Source organism: Ostrea edulis, chromosome 1 (assembly GCF_947568905.1).
Source record: "Ostrea edulis chromosome 1, xbOstEdul1.1, whole genome shotgun sequence".
NCBI classification, from domain to species: Eukaryota; Metazoa; Mollusca; class Bivalvia; order Ostreida; family Ostreidae; genus Ostrea; species Ostrea edulis.
In genome coordinates, this window is record NC_079164.1 from 6,362,957 (window position 1) to 6,384,736 (window position 21,780).

Sequence of the window (21,780 nt, forward strand, 5' to 3'; positions counted from 1 at the left end):
TGGAGAATTGCTGATACCTACGTAAAATGAAATTGTGACTACAAAAAAGTACAGACTGACTATTATTAAAGTTCTAAGAATACATGTGCATATAAGCCTAAGTCTGTGTTAAGAACATGTGCGTCCCGGAGATGAGAGTTATCGGTCTTTCCTGAGGGATGGATGTTTTTTTTAGGAGATTCTGAGCAAATGCACTCGATACATTCTCGGTAAAGAAAAAATCCACAACAAGAGACCATTTCTCAGTATTTATGAAATCAGTCGTGGTGGTAGTGGTGGTCCACGGAGTGCAGTGTGTGTCTCCCATATCGGGCATCCCACGCACGCGCAAACTCGGTAGGGGAGATATTTCCATTGCTATCTGTAATAGAAGCTTAATGTTAAAAAAGATCCTTCAGATATTCTATCCAATGCATTGCCATGAATGCGAACTATTTCGAGGTTCTTCTATTTCTTTGTAAAGATTTCTGTTAGACAGTACATTAAATATATCAGAATATTTCGAGGTTCTTCTATTTCTGTGTAGAGACTTCTGTTAGACAGTACATTAAATATATCAGAATATTTCGAGGTTCTTCTATTTCTGTGTAAAGATTTCTGTTAGACAGTACATTAAATATATCAGAATATTTCGAGGTTCTTCTATTTCTGTGTAAAGATTTCTGTTAGACAGTACATTATATATATTCACGTTACCTGTATTTTCCAGGTAAATGGTCGCACCGCATTTCGTAAATGTAATTGATTTCAATCAAGCTACTAGGACCGTATCAGTCACCTTCTTTACGCAGAGCAAAAGTATTTTACATCACCTCCATCACAAGCTGAAAGCTTTAACCAAACTCTAACGTTAAAGACAGGGAAATTGCTTTCTCTCACCAGAATCAAACTCGTCAAAGATTTGGTTAAGGTCAGTGTCTGTAACAAACAGATCCCTGTCCACGTCAGTCTCCAGGAAGATGAGTAGTCCATCTCTTGTGTCCTGTATGTCACAGTGTCCGGAGTGCCAACCGGTCACCACCTCATCACGTGACAGGCGCCCATCAGCTGTAGAAAAAAAATCCTTTTTAGGAATTTCATGCAGGGCATAACCATCGTATCGAACCCCTCTTCACGAAGAGAAAGAAAAAAAAAAAGAAAGAAAGAAAAGACGTGTGTTTCATAAAATTACTCTATCAGTATAAAGAGCCCACACTGAAATTAAAGCAGCTTACTATATTTTTTTTAATTTCAATACTTATGTTTCCTAATTTTGTCAAGCGTTCTTTGAAATATAATATAACAAATGTAGCCCTTTCCATCGGTCGATCCATAGATATATTGACTTCAAAGAAACGCATATCGACCCCGCACTTCGTGCTCGGTCGATATGTTTTTCTTTGAAGTAAATATATCTATGGATCGACCGACTTAAAGAGCTATATTTGTATGATATTGACGAGTACAAAACCTTATATTGACGAGTACAAAGTCTTATATTGATTAGTACAAAATCTTATATTGACTAGTACAAAATCTTATATTGATTAGTACAAAATCTTATATTGATTAGTACAAAACCTTACATTGACGAGTACAAAATCTCATATTGACTAGTACAAAATATTATATTGATTGGTGCATCACAACGCAGGGACATGCTTGTGTTGCTGCACGAAATCATTCAAGTGATGTCGCAAGACAATTTCTCACTGTCGGAGAAAATACCGAGAACTGCTAATAGATATATTTTGTGTGTATGAAAGGTGAAAATAACGAACAGTGATCAATCTCATAACTCCTACAAGGAATTCAAAATAGAGAGTTGGGCAAACACGGACCCCTGGATACACCAGAGGTGGGATAAGGTGCCTAGGGGGAGTAAGCATCCCATGTCGACCGGTCACATCCGCCGTGAACCCGATCAGATTAGACGTTCGTTAAATTACATTTACTACTAAATTAGATTTGAATGATTCCCTGCTTCAGACTACTAAAATCCTGATCAATACAATGATGAAATGATTTGAAAAGTCAAGGCCGAAAAGAAGTTAACAGTTTAGTGCACAGACATGCTTTCCAGGACGTTATTGATACATTGCTTGTTGAAGTCTAACATGTATTAATTTGAAGAAATTAGCAATTACATTTTACTATGGAATAGAGGGTTATCGATTTCGTAATTCATTTGTTATATTTTCCCGCCGTGTATAACTTAAAACCTTACATAGTTATATAGCTCACTGTCACAAACTACCCGTGTTTCCCCCATTCTATGGCAAAACGAAAATAAAACCAACAAACAAATCACTGAAATATAAGATTATGTACTGTACGATCGTAAGTACGTGAAAATGCGTCATTGCTGGAACACCATATACACATGATACAATTTGAGGCATAGAACATATTGGTTTTAGAACAGCACCTGGAAATTCGTTGTCGAAGGTAGGAATGAATATGCTTTTAAATTCTGCTCTGTTGAGGCCGCTTTGGTGATCTGTGTTGTAATCGTCAAACAGGGTTCTGCAATGGTCCCCATCTCCATGGGCGAAAAGAACCAGTCTGCATACAACAAAACAATCTTTATCTCTACAGTGATGTTGCTGGTTAAGTTTTGAAACGTTAAATAATATCAAATGCTGATGAATAAGAGGACGGAGGGGTAAGTCTAAACAATACTGCAAGTTATCAATGAAAATAACGACCAGTGATCGATCTCATAAATCCCATAAAGAATACAAAATTAAGAGTGGGGCAAACGTGGACCTCTGAGCACTCAACAGGTGGGATCAGGTGCTAGGGAGCAGTAAGCATTCCCTCGTTACCGGTCACATGCGCCGTGAACCCTCTATCTTGAACAGGTAAACGGAGTAATCCGTAGTCAAAATCATTGTGTAAAGAATAATTAGTATGAAACATCTCAGACAGTATTTGACCTAACGATATGTTGTATTTGTGTTTGCAAATAATTTTTTATAACACTATAGAATTTTTGAAATGACATAAAACGAGACTGCTGAAACCTTGTAATATCAACGTATGCATTATATATCAAGATAATCACATATGTTGATCCACACCACGGATACGAATCCCTACCTATCTGCAGTGTTTGATTTTTTGCAATCTTCTTTTTAAAGACTGCCTGGGAAATAAAACAAGAATTGAAATTCATCACTTCTGCTTCAGTGTTTTAAGAATCAACATTTAACACTTACACACAAACTGTCATCAAACGAATCAGCGACTCCATTTTCTGCTTGCTGTCCAAGACTAGGAGATTGGAGAGATAAGGACCCTGGCTTTAGATAACGACTGGCGACAGTCGATCAGACTTCCTCTGGGAAGCGTCCACTATTATTTTCATTCAAAGGAACTAGCCTTCTATTGCTGTTATCAATTTTCCCGTAATATCCGACTGTGTTAGAAAAGTGTAACAAGAATGAATAGTTGACTTGCAACTTTATTTAAAATTACTATGGCAATGTTATGGGCACGGACGTATATAAGTACTGATTAGATAGATGGGCAATGTGCCGACAAACAAATGACATGCTCCAGATAAACATTTGCTTATCATTCAGTTATTTACTGTATGATCCGTCAACAGACTAGAATAGTTTTACCCGAGGTGCTGGGAACAAAGCGTTATATTGCCTGAGGTCTGTGGCAGAGGAAAACAAAACTGTTTCAGCTGTTTCCAGCACCGGGAAGTAATATTCTGAAGGTCTATTGACTAACCAAGATCTGATAAATAACTGTTTTATTTATCTTATGTATACCTACTTGTACATGTATATGCGTAGTGCTTTACATTTGTCGAAGGAGAGTAAAAGTTATCATATCATACACATTCAAATCATTGGGTTAATTCCCTTGTGGATCTGGGTTAGAATAAGTTCCCAGTACCCCCTGCTTGTCGTAATAGGCGACTAACTGGGGCGGTCCTTCTGATGAGATGGCAAAAACCGAAGACCCGTGTCGCAGTAGCTGTGGCACGATAAAGATCCCTCCCTGCTCAAAGGCCGTAAGCGCCGAGCATAGACCTAAATTTTACATCCCTTTACCGGCAGTGGTGACGTCTCAATATATAGTGAAAGATTCTAAAGCAGGGCGTTAAACAATATACAACCAACCAACCTTAATTTCAACAAATTTTCAACAGTTCTTGATCTTTCATACCAACGTCTCTAAAGGTTATTTTTGGAAAGGTCAGGGTCACTCAAACATATACTGTAACTTATATGAAGAAATAATTTCTTATTTCAACACATCCTCACATTTCAATGTTTGGTGATTATAGTCGGTTAAAGAGCTCTTAGCTCATGTTTATTGTTTACCTGTATATAGTTTTCCGACTTTAAATAAAAATTACTTACTTACTTACTTACGTCCCCTTGACGAATGTAGCTATTTAAATTTCGGTCTCAGGAGTAGCACTTTATTGGGTCCAAGTCGTACACTGGAGCCAATCAAAATGCGGTTCTCGTTCTAAACACGTGGTAGACGTATACAATTATGGCTGTGAACAAAATTTGGTAAGGTCTTCAATTTTTTTCAACTTCTTGTCGCACATAATGCAATTATATCAACTTAAACAAATCCCACCGTTTTCTCTCTTTAGACGATGAAGATCAGCCATATTTGTGCTCAGTCCAAAATTCGTTTTGAAAAAGAGCCATTTCATTGGACAGTTTATTTTTAGCATATTACGCATGACAAAGCATTCGTCAAGGGTTTGTGTGGAGGGTACATAATCACAAAACCTTGACTTGTGAGGATGATTTCAACAGTTTTACAAGAGGTATTCATCATACATGTATATCACACAAATAAGTAATATGCAAATGACTTTCAGACAGATCTCGTGAAGTCGTTTTCCAAAGGTTAAGGTTATTCAACATATACTTCTACATATATAAACCTTCATTCAACAGTTATTGATCATTGTGTCATTCGTCATATGTAGTTCATTGGTTAGACGCAGTTTTACGGATATTAGTGCGTATGTTGTATAGATATATGAACAAGTTAAAATAAAATGTAACGAACATTGATCAATCTCATAAATCATCAAAAGAATGGAAAGGTGAAGATAACGAACTGTGATCAATAAAAACAATAATTTAAAAAACGAACAGTGATCAATCTCTTAAATTTTGTAAAGAATGAAGAGGTGAAGATAACGAAAAGTTAGCAATCTCATAAATCCTTTAATGATTAGAAATGAAGAAGCAGTGATCAATCTGGTGAACCCTATGAAGAGGTGAAGATGACAAGCTGTGATCAAACTTATAAATTCAATAAAAGATACAAAATTAAGAGAAGGAAACAGATTTCCAGGGCACACCAAAAGTTGTATCAAGAAGAGGAAACATTCCTTGTTGACAGGTTAAACCCGCCGTAAGTCCTGTATCTTCATCATCATTGATATCAGACGCCCGAATTGTTAACAGATCCTACTTTATAACTTTCAACGAGGGCGCCATAGAAACACAAACACCAAAATACCGGTATCCTCCCTCAACCGAAATCTATAACCGAAATATTTCACTTAAAATAATACTGACAACAATCAAATCAGATTCTAATTCTCTACAGAAAATAATTAATCATCTATCAAATGTGTTGTTAATATCGTCGTTGAGAACGTCATTCTCTCCTGACTTAATCCTCTTTTATCAATGCTGATTGGAATGTTGCAGAAATCAGATTTAATGATTGCACTGCAATAGTTTGTGTGTTCTGTCGTTTTCATTACGGGATTTCCCTCATACGATGCATTTCTTTATCTTCTTATTCACGTTCGCAGGTAGGTAGGATTTTTATTTTAGATATTAGTTTTGTGAATAATCAACTCTCTAAATTTCAACAACAGAAGAACAATTTCTCACCATAATGAAGATATGCGTAGGAATAATATATAAAAATTCTACGGGCGATTCTGCCGACACTCTTCTTAAACTCGAATTCCAACTACTGTCATGTTTACATCCATGTAAAATGCACCAAACTGAAACTTTATACGTCCCGTAAGTTTTCTAATTAATTTCAGGAACCGTCATCGCCAAAACACCCGGTCCTTTATACCAATGGCCACTAGGAGACAGAGCTGCCTTGGTAGAAGTTCTTTCGCGAGGGCCAAGTATGTTCAACAATGGAAATCAGTGTTTCGAATTTGGGAAGAATAGTGATACCATTCCATATCAAGCAATCATGATAGGAGGTACCACCGTTCCTCATTTATCGGTTGTTCTGGATGAAACAGAATCGTTCCGAAATCTTGCAATTTCAATGTACGTTAAACCTATTGGCAAACCCACTGGCACTCTTCTTCAGTATAAATCAGATTCCGCCGAGACAATTAGAATAATGTTTGACCCATACGACGGTTTGGCAATGATTTCCTTTCGAGATAAGTATGATATCACAGCAGGAATTGTAATGACTGAGCACATTGCCACGGCGGACATTTGGACGCACTTTGTTATTCAGCGTACGTACAAAACCGGACGGATAACGGTCTACGCGGACGGCAAGAAGGTAGTAGACGAGGACGATAAATTCCAGGATGAAATTACACTTCCGGCGTCCGGAGTACTGCGAATCGGAAACACCGATCCGCCAGATGCCGATGGAAATCAACAATTTAAGGGGTTTGTCTCCTGCCTTCAGATATTTACAGATAACGTAAAAGAAGATGATGTCAAAGCTATTCAGAAATTCTGTCTGCCGGATAAATGGAGTCCTGGCTCGCAAGGTAATATTTCAAAATCCGTGCTTCCTCTGAACTGTTAAAAAAGACCCGACCACCTAAACTGAAATTACATATAAGTAAAAAGGAAATTGATTCAAGTGGAAAATCTAAGGATCCAGGGTGACCTTAATGACTGACCTTTATCTGTATAACTTGCACTTTGACCTTTAAGTTCAAGGTTCTTGTAGAGTCCAAAAGTTAAGTTGAAGTCAGACAAAGTGACAGAAAAACCGATCAAAACAGTACGCCTCGAAATTTGATATATTGGAATAAAGTAATGCAATGTAGGTAAAGTTAAAGATGTACCATCACTAGTTGTATAAATGCTATATCTGAAAGTCTGTTTTGTCAAACATCTTGTTCAAATGGCAAACATGTGATAATAAATGTACACAGTATGTTCAAATGGTAGACATGTGATAATAAATGTACTCGGATGTTCGAATGGTATACATGTGATAAAAATGTACACAGTGTGTTCGAAGAATTCGCTTGTCTGTTTGATTATAATCATAGACTGTTGAATTTCAAAATTCTTAAATACTTATCAAATATCCCGGGATTGAACAATAAACCAACCCACGGGAGAAATATTACAAATAAGTCTGAAAATGTATCGAGAATGTTTTGATAGGCGTGAATTTTTGATTATCAAATGTTATGGAAAATGTGAAGATAGCGAATAGTGACCAACTCCCATAAAGAAAACGAAATAAAGAGTAGGGGAAACACAGACCCTTGCACATACGATAGGCGGGGTCAGGTGTCTAGAATGAGTAAGCATCCCCTACCAATCGGTCACCCCCGCCGTGAGTCCTATATCTTTATCAGGCAAACAGAGTAATCCGTAGTCAAAATCAGTATGTACACATGTAAGATAGCATTTATAACCGAATGACAGGTTGTATTGGCACAGTATCAGTTGGATCGATATATCGACTATAAAATGTGCGAGATCGTGACTTTGAACGAGACTTTGTAACCCCTGTAACACAAGTTTTTGTAAGTATCCTGTGTCGATTAAAAAACCTTATCATACGCAGAACAAGCTCCTGTGTATCGAAACAGTTGAGAGACATAAACACCATACGCAGGTGATAATGGAATATTGTGCTTCCTGAACTACATTTATATTTTGATTTACACCTGAACCGTAAAATGTCATTACGTTTCTATGTAACACGTATTAAAATTGTTTTGTTGTAGAATACTTTGGTCCAGAAGATAAAGAAACGGGCACAAGATGTGAGATGGACCCCCCGGATTCCACTTCAAATATGCCTCTGGTAAACCAATTACTGACGATGACCCACCTCTTAAACGAGAGAAAGTGGACAGATATTCGAACACGTTTTAACTGGGAAAACAGCCAGACATACAATGCTTATTTCCGTAAGTCCGCTCAGAATATGGCACCAGTTCCCGAAACCGTTACTATTGGCGACGTCAAAACTGTCAATCTAAAAACATGTGCACGTCTATGTTTACGTGTCAATGGGTGTACGTCATTTGCATTCACGTCATCCGGGAATGGTGTGAGACGGTGTATACTATTTGACGTAGTTCCCCTGAAGCTGGAGGCGAAACATGGTGTCAATTGTTACACCTTAAATTCAAGACAACGTTCATAAGAATAAATAAGAATAAATGAATGATTAAGAATGGAAAACAATCTGTGTAAAACACTTCTCTGATAAATACGATTGATTCATTAAATATTGTTTAGCGTCCCTCTCGAGAATTTTTCACTCATGAAGAGAGGTCACCGCCAGTGAATGGCTGCAAAAGTTAGGCCTATGCTCGGCACTTACGGCCTTAAGACAAGTAGGGATCTTTATTGTGCCGCACTTACTGCTTGCGAACGTGTTTTATGCACATTTGGTAATCGTCCTGTTGCAGATAGTGATGTTCTGTTGTAATGAAATACAGAATACATGTACATAACGGATGGAACAATGAATTTATCAATGTGAGGATTCCTAATGTGTCGCTTTTAGAATACAGTTCAGCCTGATAAACTCAAACTCTCGACACGTGCTCTGTTTTGTGAGACATGCACGTGTCTTTTTATGATTGTCACTTTTGTGCTCAAGTGTACACAGATTATCCAAAATTGAATGTCCGTGGGCAGAAACGTTTTCAGGGGATTGAACACAGGAAAATAAAACATTGAGCAATCGATACATTGTATTACATTGTAAGCTGACTCTTTAGAAACCGATATCTAAATTCATTTAAATAATAAAATGCTTTCTTTTGGTTTGTTGAAGGTCGAAATCATTGCAGAAAAAGTGTATCTCCCGTTTCACAAACCAGAGAAAGACATCTTGTTATTTATATTTTCTATATTCTTTTTTAACATAAGTACTTTCTAGTAAGTAAAATATAAATATTATTGATCTGTACGTTATAGAAACGTAACAGATGAAAATAGCCACACCTTGACTTGTTTCCATAATTTATGTGGTATTGATTGCCATATTTGAACGATGGTAAAAAGAAATACTCCAAGAAGGACAAACTCTAAACTCAAAACATAAACCAAAGAGCAATATATTTAAGCGTCATTTATTATTCTGAATTCAAAGAAAATGTAAAAAATACACCTGTAAACATTTTCCAACAATTTCAGCATTATCACGAAATTGGTCGGGAAGTTCTTGGAATGTGCATACATGTATTCCTGAGTGGAGAGATGGCACTAAACACCAGATCTAACTAGACTGAAACAAATTGTGACAAAACACAAACAACGAATTTGAAGCAGAATACACACGGTGAATATAAATATATTCATTTGAATGAAAAAATGTTGTTCAAATGCGCTATGGATGGAAAGAACAGCAAACAGCGCAGCGATTTACTTATACAGAGTGAGTTAGGGAGTGGATTCCCATTAACCAAACTTCGTTATATTCAATAAAAGTTTTGTTATTTTCCTCTCATTAGGGAAGGAATATAACTTCGTAATTAGCGAGAATTCATTATAAACATGTTTGTTATAATCGTGTTTTACTGTACCTACAAACATATCCCTGCTTAAGTCACCTGCATCTGGTGTGCATAAGTCCACTGAACAAAATATTGAAATATATTATTGCATACAAGTATTTTGTCAAACGGACTTTAATTTAACATAATTACATTAAACTTCATTTCTAATTCTCACATTTTGTCAGTGTTCATGTTAACTAAGGTGTGATGCAGTGTTTCACCCAATGTACCGAACAATGGCCCGGGGGTTCGTACATAAAGTAGCTCTCTGATATCGCCCTGACAATGAGGTAGAAGGAGGTGGAGAACAGGACACACAGGGGAAGTTCCCAATACGCCATCCGCTCCAAACACACCGAGTTCATATCCTCTAAGAATTTAGAATCACAGTCATGACGGGACTTGTTATATCCATGTCCCTACAAAACAACATAGTACATAATTATAGTCCCTACAAAACAACACAGTATGTAATCATGCATATCAAATGTCCCTACAAAACAACATAGTAAGTAATTATACATAAAGTTTATATCAAATGTCCCTAAAAACAAAATAATTAATATACATACTGCGCGACGTTGCAGATGGCACTAAATGATGCGGGTGAACCCACAAGACATTGCAGATGGCGCTATTAAAAGATGCGAGTGAACCCACGTGACATTATAGATAACGCTTAAATCTAACAGTATGTAGACTCTGGTGACTAAAAACAAAAAATTACGTTTGAAATGTTTAGAATTTTTCCTACTCGTTCAAATATTATTTATTACGTCCCAGTTTTCAAATATTCCAAAGTGAGTATATTACATAATACTGTTGCGTACCCGGTAAGTTTACCAAGTATCATTCAAATTATATCAATTCACCTATGCTCATATATCATGGGAAATGTTTATAAACTTTGCTGACCTTCATCTTATCAAACCCGTGGATTTTCTTACTTTCACTTTCAGTCTGTAAATTTTCTAATGTAGATAATAAAAATAAAACATTAGGAAAAGATAGAATTTTTGAGTACCTGCTGGTTTCTATGGACCATCATTGTACTTGTGTTGTGGTAAATGATGGAAGGAATCGAAATATGTTAAACATTTTGTCTAGAGCATATCCCGAATACATGTAACCCCCCCCCCCCCGGCTATTAATTAAATACCCCCCAATACGCTAGTCACTAAATCGAGTACTTATACTTTTAAAAGGAGTTAATAGAATGGAAAGTTCCATTTCTACCCAGAGTTGTCATTCGTACCACACGTCCTTGCATAAATACTTTTATCAGCTATTTTTTTCATTTTCGTTTATCACCGACATAGTAAGAGTGCATGAAATAATCGTCCTATATACAAAAGAACAATATGGAATTATGATATCTTATACCAGAATTTTGAAAAAAAACGTACGCGAAAAATGTCTGCACATTAAACCTAAGAGTTGACAGGGGGTGATGGAGTAAGAACGGCAACTCTTGCTTTTTTCTGTTTTGTTTGTTGTACGTTCATTCGATAACTTCTCTCCATCCCAAAACCCCCCAGAGATTCTTACTTCTAATGAAGATGTGATAATATAATGCCCATGGAAGGTGATGGCCTGCAGATCATGATCTACGATACACAGCATAGATTGTATTGTACTTGACATACTTTTAGAGGATAGTCCGTGCAAAATTAACAAATTAAAAAACCCTGAACATTTCAGCAATGCACATACTTAAAGTGTCTATTGAATGCTGTTTTTCAAGCAGCGATTTCTGCCTATCTATATATCCATCCGAGATCTGAATGTGTCCTACTGTTGCTGTTTTTAAATTGTATGGTATTTAACTTGATAGCCCCTACTGACAAACAGCTGAAGCAAGGGCTTAACTTACAATTTGTGATGAAGTGTGCTGTTTAACTTGGGTAACACACCCGGGTGCACATTTTAATGCAAATCTTTTCTACTCGACAGTCAGAGTTTGTAAAGATATTGAGACTAAAGCAGAGCTTACACAAAAATAGCATATGTCGTGAATGTTGCAGGCTATCTCGAAATGGTCCGTGTACCAGATGTCAAGGTCGAGCGGCATAGTACATCCATTGACGTAGAGGGTGTTGTTTGTGTCGCACGTGTCAGGTGTGTGAAGATGTCCCGTTACCTGGTGGAGTGTTATAAATAGCATCCAAAACTGTAACATCGCCAGGCTTCACGCTCCTGTAAAATCAGGCAGGTTAAGGTATGGTTCAAGATTTCTCCATTCGAAATATACATGTAGTGCAAATAAACCACAAACTTAGAAGTATGAACTTCAGAGAGAGAGAGAGAGAGAGAGAGAGAGAGAGAGAGAGAGAGAGAGAGAGATTACCTTTACTTTACATCCATACATAGCCATCACAAGACATGGACGCCTTAGATACGGACGGATACATTACAGGATCTCCCTCATTTAGATATTTAAATTCATTCCCGAATATCGTCTGTAAATCTGATGTTTATCGTTTGTGTCGTTGGTGTCACTGATCTGTGTGTTGTCATTAATCATTTAGTGTATATAGTACACAGGAAATCACACAAACCTGCGGCGTGCGACTTGCCGGAAGGAACTGACTTTATTGGAGGTTACTCGCTGGTTGGGTAACAGTTCTCCAGCGTTGTACGTTCATATGCAAAACATTATCCAAGTTGTGAATAATGTATTACGATGTCATTCAGCTGTTATAAAAATAATTCGACGTTTATGGCATATATTTATTTCCTCAATAGGAAAAGACACTTAAAAAGCGCGGCATGATAAGCAACATGTTTACGATTTATCTTACAGTTATGAATACTAAAAACTGATTTTCACAAACCACACAGAACATTTTTTGTTTGTTTATAAAACATTGCTAATTTCCATTAAATATGCACTTTGTGCATTCGCACGTTGACCCCCTCCGCCTCATGTGTACATACAGTCATGTGCTACAGTGTACCTTGTTCAGTTGCATTTCCGGTGCAATCGGAACATCTCTCGGCCTCTTCCGTCAGTTTGAGAACTTTTTCTCGACTTGACGGAAAAGCACGAGCGATGTTCCGATTGGATTCGTCGATTTTCTACGTGGACCTTAGATTCCCCACTATGAATTAAGTGTGGAGATCATCGAGACCTTTGTATAATAGACATAGAATGGAGAAAATACCAGTAGAAGAGTTACATGTTTTGTCCTTGACAACAATTTATAAGCATAGATAATTGATTATTTATAGAGTAATTTTTTTGCCAGTGTAAAATACTTTTATCATTTTCTAAAAAAAAAAAAAAATCATACTCAGTAACTAAAATCCCCCCGAAAGACATATTTTTATCATTCGCAACGTTTAATCAAATAATTTGCAAACACCTATTACGTTACACGATGGTGGATCTTAATTTGCTGTGAACTGATGGAGAGTACTATTAGAATTTTAAATTTAAAAAATTAGATCTAACCCCCTCCTTTACGCTCACAAGACACGCACTAGTCTCAGGTGTGCTTGCAGTTCATCGGAGTTGAGAATTTTCTGTACACATGTAAAAGTGATTGTAAGGACAAGTGATCAATCTCATAAATCCTATAAAAGATAAAGAATTAAAGAAGGAGCAAATACGGACTCCTGGACATATTAGAGATGGGATCAGGTGCCTGGAAGGAGTAAGAATCCCCTGCCGACCAGTCACACCCGTCGTGAGCCCTATATCTTGATCATTGTGTATATATGTATATCTTCTCTATGATGTTTTGTGCAATATGAGAATAAATTGAATTGCAAATTGCAAAAGTTCAGTTAAACGCGGTAATCTGCAGTCAACGCTAGTGTGTAAAGAACGATCCTGCGTAACGATTGGTATGAAACACGCCAGACAGCATTCGACCTATTGACAAATAGTATTTGTCCGACGTCTGTATGCTATTTAAATGTATTTATCATTTTAATTTGAGTTCCCCTTTTAAAAACACCAGGACCAAATTTCAATTTAACTTTTACAAAGTATCATTTAGCAAAGATAAAAAAGTGTGTACTTAAAGTGATTCTTTTTACACGTACAACAACAACAAAATTAATTTAAAAAAAAAAATGCCCGGATTGGATTTGAGAAAGGCGACATCAACTTCGCTGACTGCTGGAAGCAGCTGAAGGAAACATGGTTACATTAAACACGGGCGACAGGATGGGCTTAGGACTTGTGGTAAATAGGAAGCACTGGGCGCTTAGAAACTTTACATTTCTCAGCTTAGTAGAATACCTTAACCCCCGGGAATGGAACAAACCAGCTGCCAAGTAGGGCTCAAACGAATCTGGTTTTAGTATGTTAATAATCAATGTCCTAAAATCCCTATTTCTCTATTCAGACTAGGTACCACTTGTAGAGCAGTAGACATAGAAGGAACGAATTACAACAAACTGTTTCTTAACGGAAAAATGTACCTTGGTGCATCGTATTTAAACTTCCGACAGTTTAGAGAAATTCATATAAAGGTGAAATACTGTAAATATTCATTCGAAATTTGGCAAACTTAACATTCAAAAGTACGGCCAGCCGGCGCTCCATACACGCCTCAGATCCCTATGACAACAGGATACGACGATGTGGACAAAGAAACAAAATAACTATGTACAATTATCTGTTACTCGTGAGAATGAAAATAAAACATTTCATTTAGCTCTTAAGTGTGCAAGGAAAGTGTTTAATATTACTCATAACGTCCAAATAACTTTTGTTATAATTATTCCTCATTGCTTCAAATGAATCTCAAATTTCGCACATGCTTAACGGTGTAGATTTCAGCATAAAACACGCCTATATCTCACCATGACTGATTGATACACTCATGTCATAATTATACAGTTTAGTTACCTTTTTCACATTATACCGGCACCAGTCATAATCCCATGTTTACATTGTAAATACACGTTACCCTAATCTCATGTACGGCGCGCCATATACACTAATATTCAATAAGATGTATCATGCATATTTCTTTTTCATTTTATTTGTTCATTTTATTTTCAAATATGTTGGATACTTTGTTTTGAGTTTTGACAAATATGAAGTCACATTAGAGAATCATTTTCAGCCAGATAAGTTTTTCTTGTATTTCATTACTTTTTATTTCAAGATATTTTACTCTCTACGACAAAAGTCACAAACCATTTAAATTTCATTTCATTTTATTTGGTATATTTTCACTTGATGCATCTTACTGTTTTATTTGATAGAAATGATTTTATTTCTCAATTTATTTTAGATCTAAATCCCGATTAGATTTAATTCATAGCAAAGTCGAAACTGAGAACCAACACCGTAAAATTAAAATTGCAGAAAATCCTCACGAAGGGGTACCACATGGAATTCATTTAAAGGTCTGGAACTAAAGTTATGAATTTGAAGAAATAAAAAGACCACCAGCACATTGTGAGAATGGACAAGTAAGTCTAATTGTTAATCGGTTTCCACCGTGGGGTGGCCGTCACCGGAATATTCTATTTGTTAATCGGGTTCCACCGTGGGGTGGTACATATACATGAAGGTGGTCGTCACCGGAATATTCTATTTGTTAATCGGGTTCGACCGTGGGGTGGTAGGTGATCGTCACAGGAATATTCATACAAGAACTTTTGTCTATTGAAGTAAAAAAAAAAAAAAATGCGGCAACCATAAAGATTATAAAAATGCAGAGGGTTTGTACATATAGTGGATTTGCTTGAGCGTGATCTTACACAAGATGCATGAAATTAGTACATATTTTCTCCGAATTTTTATATAATATAAAAATAGAATATTGATATGATAAATCGAATAGTCCATAACTTTCACAAATCGTTACAGCTCTGTTTTGTTTATTCTGGCAATGTTCATCTTTAGAAGCTGATTGTGGCGTTTTGTGTTAATTAGTGATGTAAAGTGCCGGTAAACAGATTTGAGTTGATCGCCAGCTCTGATACTCGTATCAGGAAATGTTCGTACATATATACGATCTCTGATGGAGTTGCCTGTTTGGCCAATGTACAGTACTACTGAGCTACACATTTTTTGCTGTTACATGTAATTGTATAAATTATGGACGTACTGATGCAGTGTTGGTTTCATGGATCGAATTTCCTTGTGAAAGTAAACAGAATGTTTTTGTATTTCTGTCACATGGACATATTTGGCAGTTCTCGTAACAATAATGGCTTCCAGTGTTTACGAAAATGGAGGTAGCAAACTTGTTTTATTTCCTTAAATTACAATAATTTTCAACAGTACAACCATTGATGATTTCGTGTCCTTGATATTTACTTTGTGTAATTCTAATAGCATTAGGCCTCTCCAACGGTACCACATTTGATGACATTATAACCTTTAGGCCTCTCCAAGGGTGCCATATCTGATGACATGTTGACCTTGATGTTTAGTTTGTGGAACTCTTGTGACATTGAGCCATCGAACTTTGATCATATTATCGAACACTGTACCTGAACACTGTACCTGAACACTGTACCTGAACACTGTACACATGTGATAGCTTTGATATTGAGTGGGGGTATTCCTGGCATTGTTGTCAGGATTGTGACTTTACCATGTGTTATACTGTATCCCAAAGACACAGCAAGTCCAATTTGAACAGACACCCGACTTCATTTATTGTTTTTTCTTTGGTCGTCAACATTTTCTTTCTTGTTAAGATTATGAACAAATATTTCTGAGTATATAACTACCATCTAAGTAGAAATATTTCCTGAAACATTGACAGAAGTGGATTTAAAATGAATTATGATATGATGTCCCATCACACGCTAGGCTGCTTACATCTGTACATACTGGTTATTTACAGGTAGACATAGACTAGTCATTTACTTTAAAGTGTAGATATAATATTAGATCTGTAAGATATGAAGGCTCCACTCTGAAGTAATATCATGTTACTGATGTGTCCAGGGGTCCGTGTTTGCCCAACTATCTATTTCGTATTGCTTATAGGAGTTATGAGATTGATCAATGTTCGTTATCTTCACCTTGCATCATACACGTATGACGTATGAAAGGATGCAAAAAAAAAAAAAAAAAAAAAACCAAAAAAAAAAAAAAAAAAAAAAAAAAAAAAAAAATCGAGAGAAATAAAAAGTTCAAAAAGTTATCATTTCTTTAAAAAAAAAAAATAACCTGGCAATATGCATGTATACCATCGTATAGGTAGAAATATTTTTCATATAGAAAGGAAGCACTTGAAAACTGTAAATGATGTTCCGCAGAGAATTCGAATGGCGTTTAAGTTTTTGGTCGGTTTTTCACTCAAAAGTGACATTATAGTCTTAAAAGTATAGCTTTCATATTTCAATTTTCACTCATCTTTCTTTAGTTTTGATACAGGATATGGCAAATTTTCCAAATCCGAATACTGCAAAATAAATTATATAGATGTGACTGAGCTTGAAACTCAAAAGGTTTGATAATAATCTAGCGAAACATGAACACATGCTTGTCTCGCTGTAATAATCTAACGAAACATGAACACATGTTTGTCTAGCTGTAATAATCTAGCGAAACATGAACACATGTTTGTCTCGCTGGAAAGAATCCCCAGAATGTTAAAACAGGCAAATAAAAAGAAGACGACAACTGTGGTGATGGATGGAAGCTTGTTAAGGATAGATGAGACAACTCACCTCTCGTCAATATGTTGAGGTTAAAATCCCGGATCCTAGTTACTGTCTCTACGTCAGAAGTATTTAGTGGGGAAAATCAATCTACGATATACGACAATGACACAGATTAAGGAAGCATTCCGGTTTTTGAGTCAGAGGAAAAACGTCAATCTCGCATGTAAAAGTCTTCACAAACTTTCGGTGCACTTTCAAGGTCGATGCAACCTCTTAATACTAGGTCATCTTCTGCCGATTGTTCAGAAACGATCTACATACATAAAAAATAACTAACAGTAGTCAATTTCATAAGCTCTATAAAGAATACAAAATTGAGACAAACACCCAACCCTAGACACATAAGATTTTATACAAATTTTTTACCGAGTAATACATCTAGCCAGTTACGATGTTGCAAGCATATGCAGTTACATGCAATTTGCAGAATTTCTGTAATCAGTTGAAAATGCACATGCATGTTCTTGGCACACTGATTTTGACTACGGATTACTCCGTTTACCTGATCAAGATATGGGGCTCACGGGCGGATGCGACCGGTCGACAGGGGATGGTTACTCCTCTTAGGCACTTTATCCCACCTCTGGTATATCCAGGGGTCAGTGTTTGTCCTACTCTTTTTTTTGTATTCCTTATAGGTGTTATGAGATTGATCACTATTCATTATATTCACCTTTTCATGAGACAATTCTGCATTGGATATCAATTAAAGCTCGACCGTCTCTGGGAATTACCTATAAAACAAGCATTCAAAAACAATATCCACACATGCACAAGTAATTCATATAAATATGTATCACCTGAACAATCTGGATAATAAATAAGCACAATAACACATCATATACATTTAACCCGGAGGGCTTACTCTCTCGATAATCAATTATATGTATTTACGCAATTTTAAAAGTAATTTTTCATTTTGGTTGCTTGTAAATCATGGAATGTAATAATATTAGGTGTAGTATGAAATATTTCTGACACACGTATGAAAGATATCACTGATGATGTCCTCTCTAATTTTCTAGTTTGCTGACCAAATACTTTATGACGGCATCTGGTATGGAGGACTGCATCCGACCTCAAAACATAACTCGGATGTTGTAGTCGCTAGATTTTTTGAGTTTTGTGATATTTTTAGCTTTACATGTAATAGTTATTGTATATTTATTTCGGTGTATCTTGATTTATTTGGACGAAGGGTGGTGACGAGTGCGAAGCACGAATCTCCGCACTTTTCCCAAATAAATCAAGATACACCGAAATAAATTTTCAATAACTTACTTGTATCATGACCAATTAGAAATATAATATCTGTCATGTGACCAGTGGTTATTGCCTGATATTTTTAATTACCCCGATGAAAAGTAAAGTTTTTGTCAGGTGATCGCTTGGATATTTTCCTCTTCCCGCTATGCATGCTCATCGCGAACTTATCGCCTGATAGTTGGTGAGAGCGGATGTGCAAAATATGTCTGATCAGACCACCCCAACTATGATCATTGGCGATTTACACGATTTAGGTTTACAGTTTTTATTCAATGATGATCATGAGGATTTTCTCACAAGCATGTGAGGATCACATATTTCGTGAAATTAAACTAGGAGATGATAAAATGGATATCGACACGGCCGCAAGTCTAGATCTAGTGAATTCTAATTTGAACTTCACCATGTGTTGAAATTGTCAGGTGGTGTTCAATAATTTATTTACACAGCACAGTTTTAAAAAAAAAAGTATGCAAATGATGGTTCCACACACTGGTGTATCTCCAGTTATTGTACACTCTTTATAAAAGTAAAAACACCACGGCCATGATACACTGTATATTGTTTATAATTATACTTATACAGGAAGATGCCACACATAAGTAGCTTGCTTTAACAATGAAAGAAAGGAGCTTTTATACTATCGTTTATCAAAACAATTCATGTATGAGAAAAATCAGTTCAGTTTATTTCGCTCAAACCATGTGATCCCGTGGGGATCCGGGTTAGAATAGGTCTTCAGTACCCCCTTGCTTGTCGTAAGAGGTGACTAAATGGGGCGGTCCTTCGGATGAGACCGCAAAAACCGAGGTCCCGTGTCGCAGCAGGTGTGGCACGATAAAGAACCCTCCCTGCTCAATGGCCATAAGCGCCGAGCATAGGCCTAAATTTTGCAGCCCTTCACCGGCAATGGTGACGTCTCCATATGAGTGAAATATTCTTGAACGGGACGTTAAACAATATTCAATCAATCAATCAATCAAACCATGTGACGGCACATGACACATATTTAAATATATACATGTACAATGGCAGGGGTCAAACAAACAAAAAGCTGGAGAACAGACATTATAATTGATTTTCATTATAAACATACACAGCTGTTTTAGAGATACCGAATCTTTAGAAGACGTGACTTCACATTTTTTTCTGTTTGGGGCAGAACAATATTCTATATCTAAAAATATCTACGTAATTTGGAAAAAGCTTTACATTCCAGAATATAATGAAATTCATCTCCAATTTGGTTACATTTGCATTATGTACAGAAGCGTTCATTCCTTTCAATATTACTCAAACCTGCCTACTTCAACAGGAAGATTGATGGTTTGTAGTTCTTTTAACGAAGATTTTTTGTAACTTTCTCGGTAGTAATGTCAAATATTCCTCACATTTAAAATTTGTTTTAAAAATTCTGTAAATCACTCCCTTTGAAGCCCTAGATATACAGTGCATCTTCGTGACATTTATGTAAAAATTGATCTGTAGTCTTTGATTAACACTTGACTTAATTAATCCACATCGCGTTATAATTGCGTGTTCCATGCTCATACCAAATGTTTGAGAGGTCACACTTGTCTTATATACTTTTCAAAAATGAACTCCATGGATTTGTTACTTTTTCTTCGTCAGACAATTTACGTATATACATACAAATAACCTTGCTCAATTTGCTATCATTGTGCTGTTGATAAGTTTTGCCCAATAAGAGATCATTCTCGTAAAAATTGTTATATACAAAGGAAATCGTCCAGTTTCACCGCAAACCATATAACGTGGTGTGTTACTTTTTAAATTAAGTATGTGTTTTGAAAAACTTAAATGAACACGTTCAACAAAATCAATATTTTCATAACTCCAAATTTCACCTGCATACATGTATATACAGTAAAACAAGCAGCACACCTTTATCAAATAAATGTAACTGACAATCAGATGGTCAAATAATCTTATTTTTCTTATAACTTCAAACATAGCTTTCTGTGCTTGCTCGCGTAGGCCTTTTTTGTTTTGTTTTGTTGGGTTTTTTTTCTATACAAAATGAACCAGATAGTGAAAAACAACTCCTAAATAATTGAACTCGGACCATGTTAACGTATGAAGTGGAGAATGTAAACTTTTTGACTGAGTTTATGTTAATATATAGATATATTCATTTTAACGATACTTCCTACAAACAAAGTTCCCAAAAATGATGGAAATGAAAACTATATTCATGTTTTTATAGATAAAATGAATACAAGTACCGTGTGGAATGTGATCTTCCATTTTTTCTGAATGAAGTCCAAAACAGTAGGGAATTTTTTTTTACAGAGTTATATATAGAAAGGGGTAATATATTTGATCTTTTGAACATCATATAAATTTACAAGTTCCTTACTAAATTTTGGAATTTTATAATTGTACTTTTCACAGCCAAACTTAGACAAAGATTTTATATAACTCCATGCATCCATTTTTGTCTTTGTTTGTATCAAGTGCTTTTAAGAGGTTTGTAAAAAGGACCTTAAGTATCGGCATTATGTACACACAAGAGGGTGGAGTAAATATACGACAGTACTTATTGTTACGTATTGATTGTCATTACACAGTCTATTTCAGTCTATTTACATCCGGGTTTTCGTGCCCTGTATCCGCGCGTGAATACACAACATTCCGCGACCTATTTCACGGTGTTGTTAAACATGATGGAAAATGTTTTCTGGTTTATTTTGTACATTTTATTTGAATTTAGAATGATTGATAACGCTTACCTACATCATACGATGGTTTACTTTATGAATTTAGAATGTGTCATTCTTAAACTATTTCCCAATTACCAGATAGGGAGACAAGTCAAGGTTAGGTTATCTTAATTTTTTCCCATTGAAATAACTACAGTTATGTCTATATTTTACGTACATGAAAATATTCATTTTCAAGAAGAAGAAAAAATACAGAAAAATATGAATAATAAATACTTTCTTTGTTTTGTTTAAAGGTAGATGAAGGTCGCAAGCAATGCAGCATTTTTGTTTGCATAACTCCGCTAACGTGGGCTATGATTTTTTTCGGAGGGCGGGCGGGGCAATATCTGCGACCTTCATATCTCCGTTTAACAAACCAAAGAAAGTATTTTATTATTCAATAAAGCT

At 36.0% G+C, this 21,780-nt stretch overlaps 2 protein-coding genes and 1 long non-coding RNA gene across 3 annotated transcripts; 1 reads left to right on the forward strand and 2 right to left on the reverse strand.

Moving 5' to 3' along the window:
• Positions 1-233: 233 nt before the first annotated feature.
• Positions 234-3,522, reverse strand: LOC125664330 (uncharacterized). The gene is made up of 4 exons (XM_048897057.2): positions 3,201-3,522; positions 2,408-2,544; positions 880-1,047; positions 234-361 (listed from the first exon to the last, which is right to left on the reverse strand). Exons 1-4 carry the CDS (start codon positions 3,233-3,235, stop codon positions 258-260), a joined length of 444 nt encoding a protein of 147 aa, XP_048753014.1. The 5' UTR covers positions 3,236-3,522; the 3' UTR covers positions 234-257.
• Positions 3,523-5,760: 2,238 nt separating this feature from the next.
• Positions 5,761-8,370, forward strand: LOC125664740 (uncharacterized). The gene is made up of 3 exons (XM_048897554.2): positions 5,761-5,794; positions 6,038-6,742; positions 7,946-8,370. Exons 1-3 carry the CDS (start codon positions 5,761-5,763, stop codon positions 8,368-8,370), a joined length of 1,164 nt encoding a protein of 387 aa, XP_048753511.2.
• A 921-nt stretch (positions 8,371-9,291) lies between these two features.
• LOC125664334 (uncharacterized) lies at positions 9,292-14,670 on the reverse strand. Its single transcript, XR_007365827.2, has 4 exons — positions 14,595-14,670; positions 12,081-12,427; positions 11,727-11,929; positions 9,292-10,152 (listed from the first exon to the last, which is right to left on the reverse strand). It is a non-coding gene; the product is annotated as an uncharacterized LOC125664334 (long non-coding RNA).
• Positions 14,671-21,780: the final 7,110 nt, after the last annotated feature.

Coding starts and splice junctions, on each gene's coding strand:
- LOC125664330 (XM_048897057.2), bottom strand. CDS start 3,235: ATGGAGTCGCTGATTCGTTTGATGACAGTTTGTGT. Junction 2,545..3,200: donor CGTTTGATGACAGTTTGTGT/GTAAGTGTTAAA, acceptor TGTTGTATGCAG/ACTGGTTCTTTTCGCCCATG. Junction 362..879: donor CTTTGACGAGTTTGATTCTG/GTGAGAGAAAGC, acceptor CTTCTATTACAG/ATAGCAATGGAAATATCTCC.
- LOC125664740 (XM_048897554.2), top strand. CDS start 5,761: ATGCATTTCTTTATCTTCTTATTCACGTTCGCAG. Junction 5,795..6,037: donor CTTCTTATTCACGTTCGCAG/GTAGGTAGGATT, acceptor AATTAATTTCAG/GAACCGTCATCGCCAAAACA. Junction 6,743..7,945: donor ATGGAGTCCTGGCTCGCAAG/GTAATATTTCAA, acceptor GTTTTGTTGTAG/AATACTTTGGTCCAGAAGAT.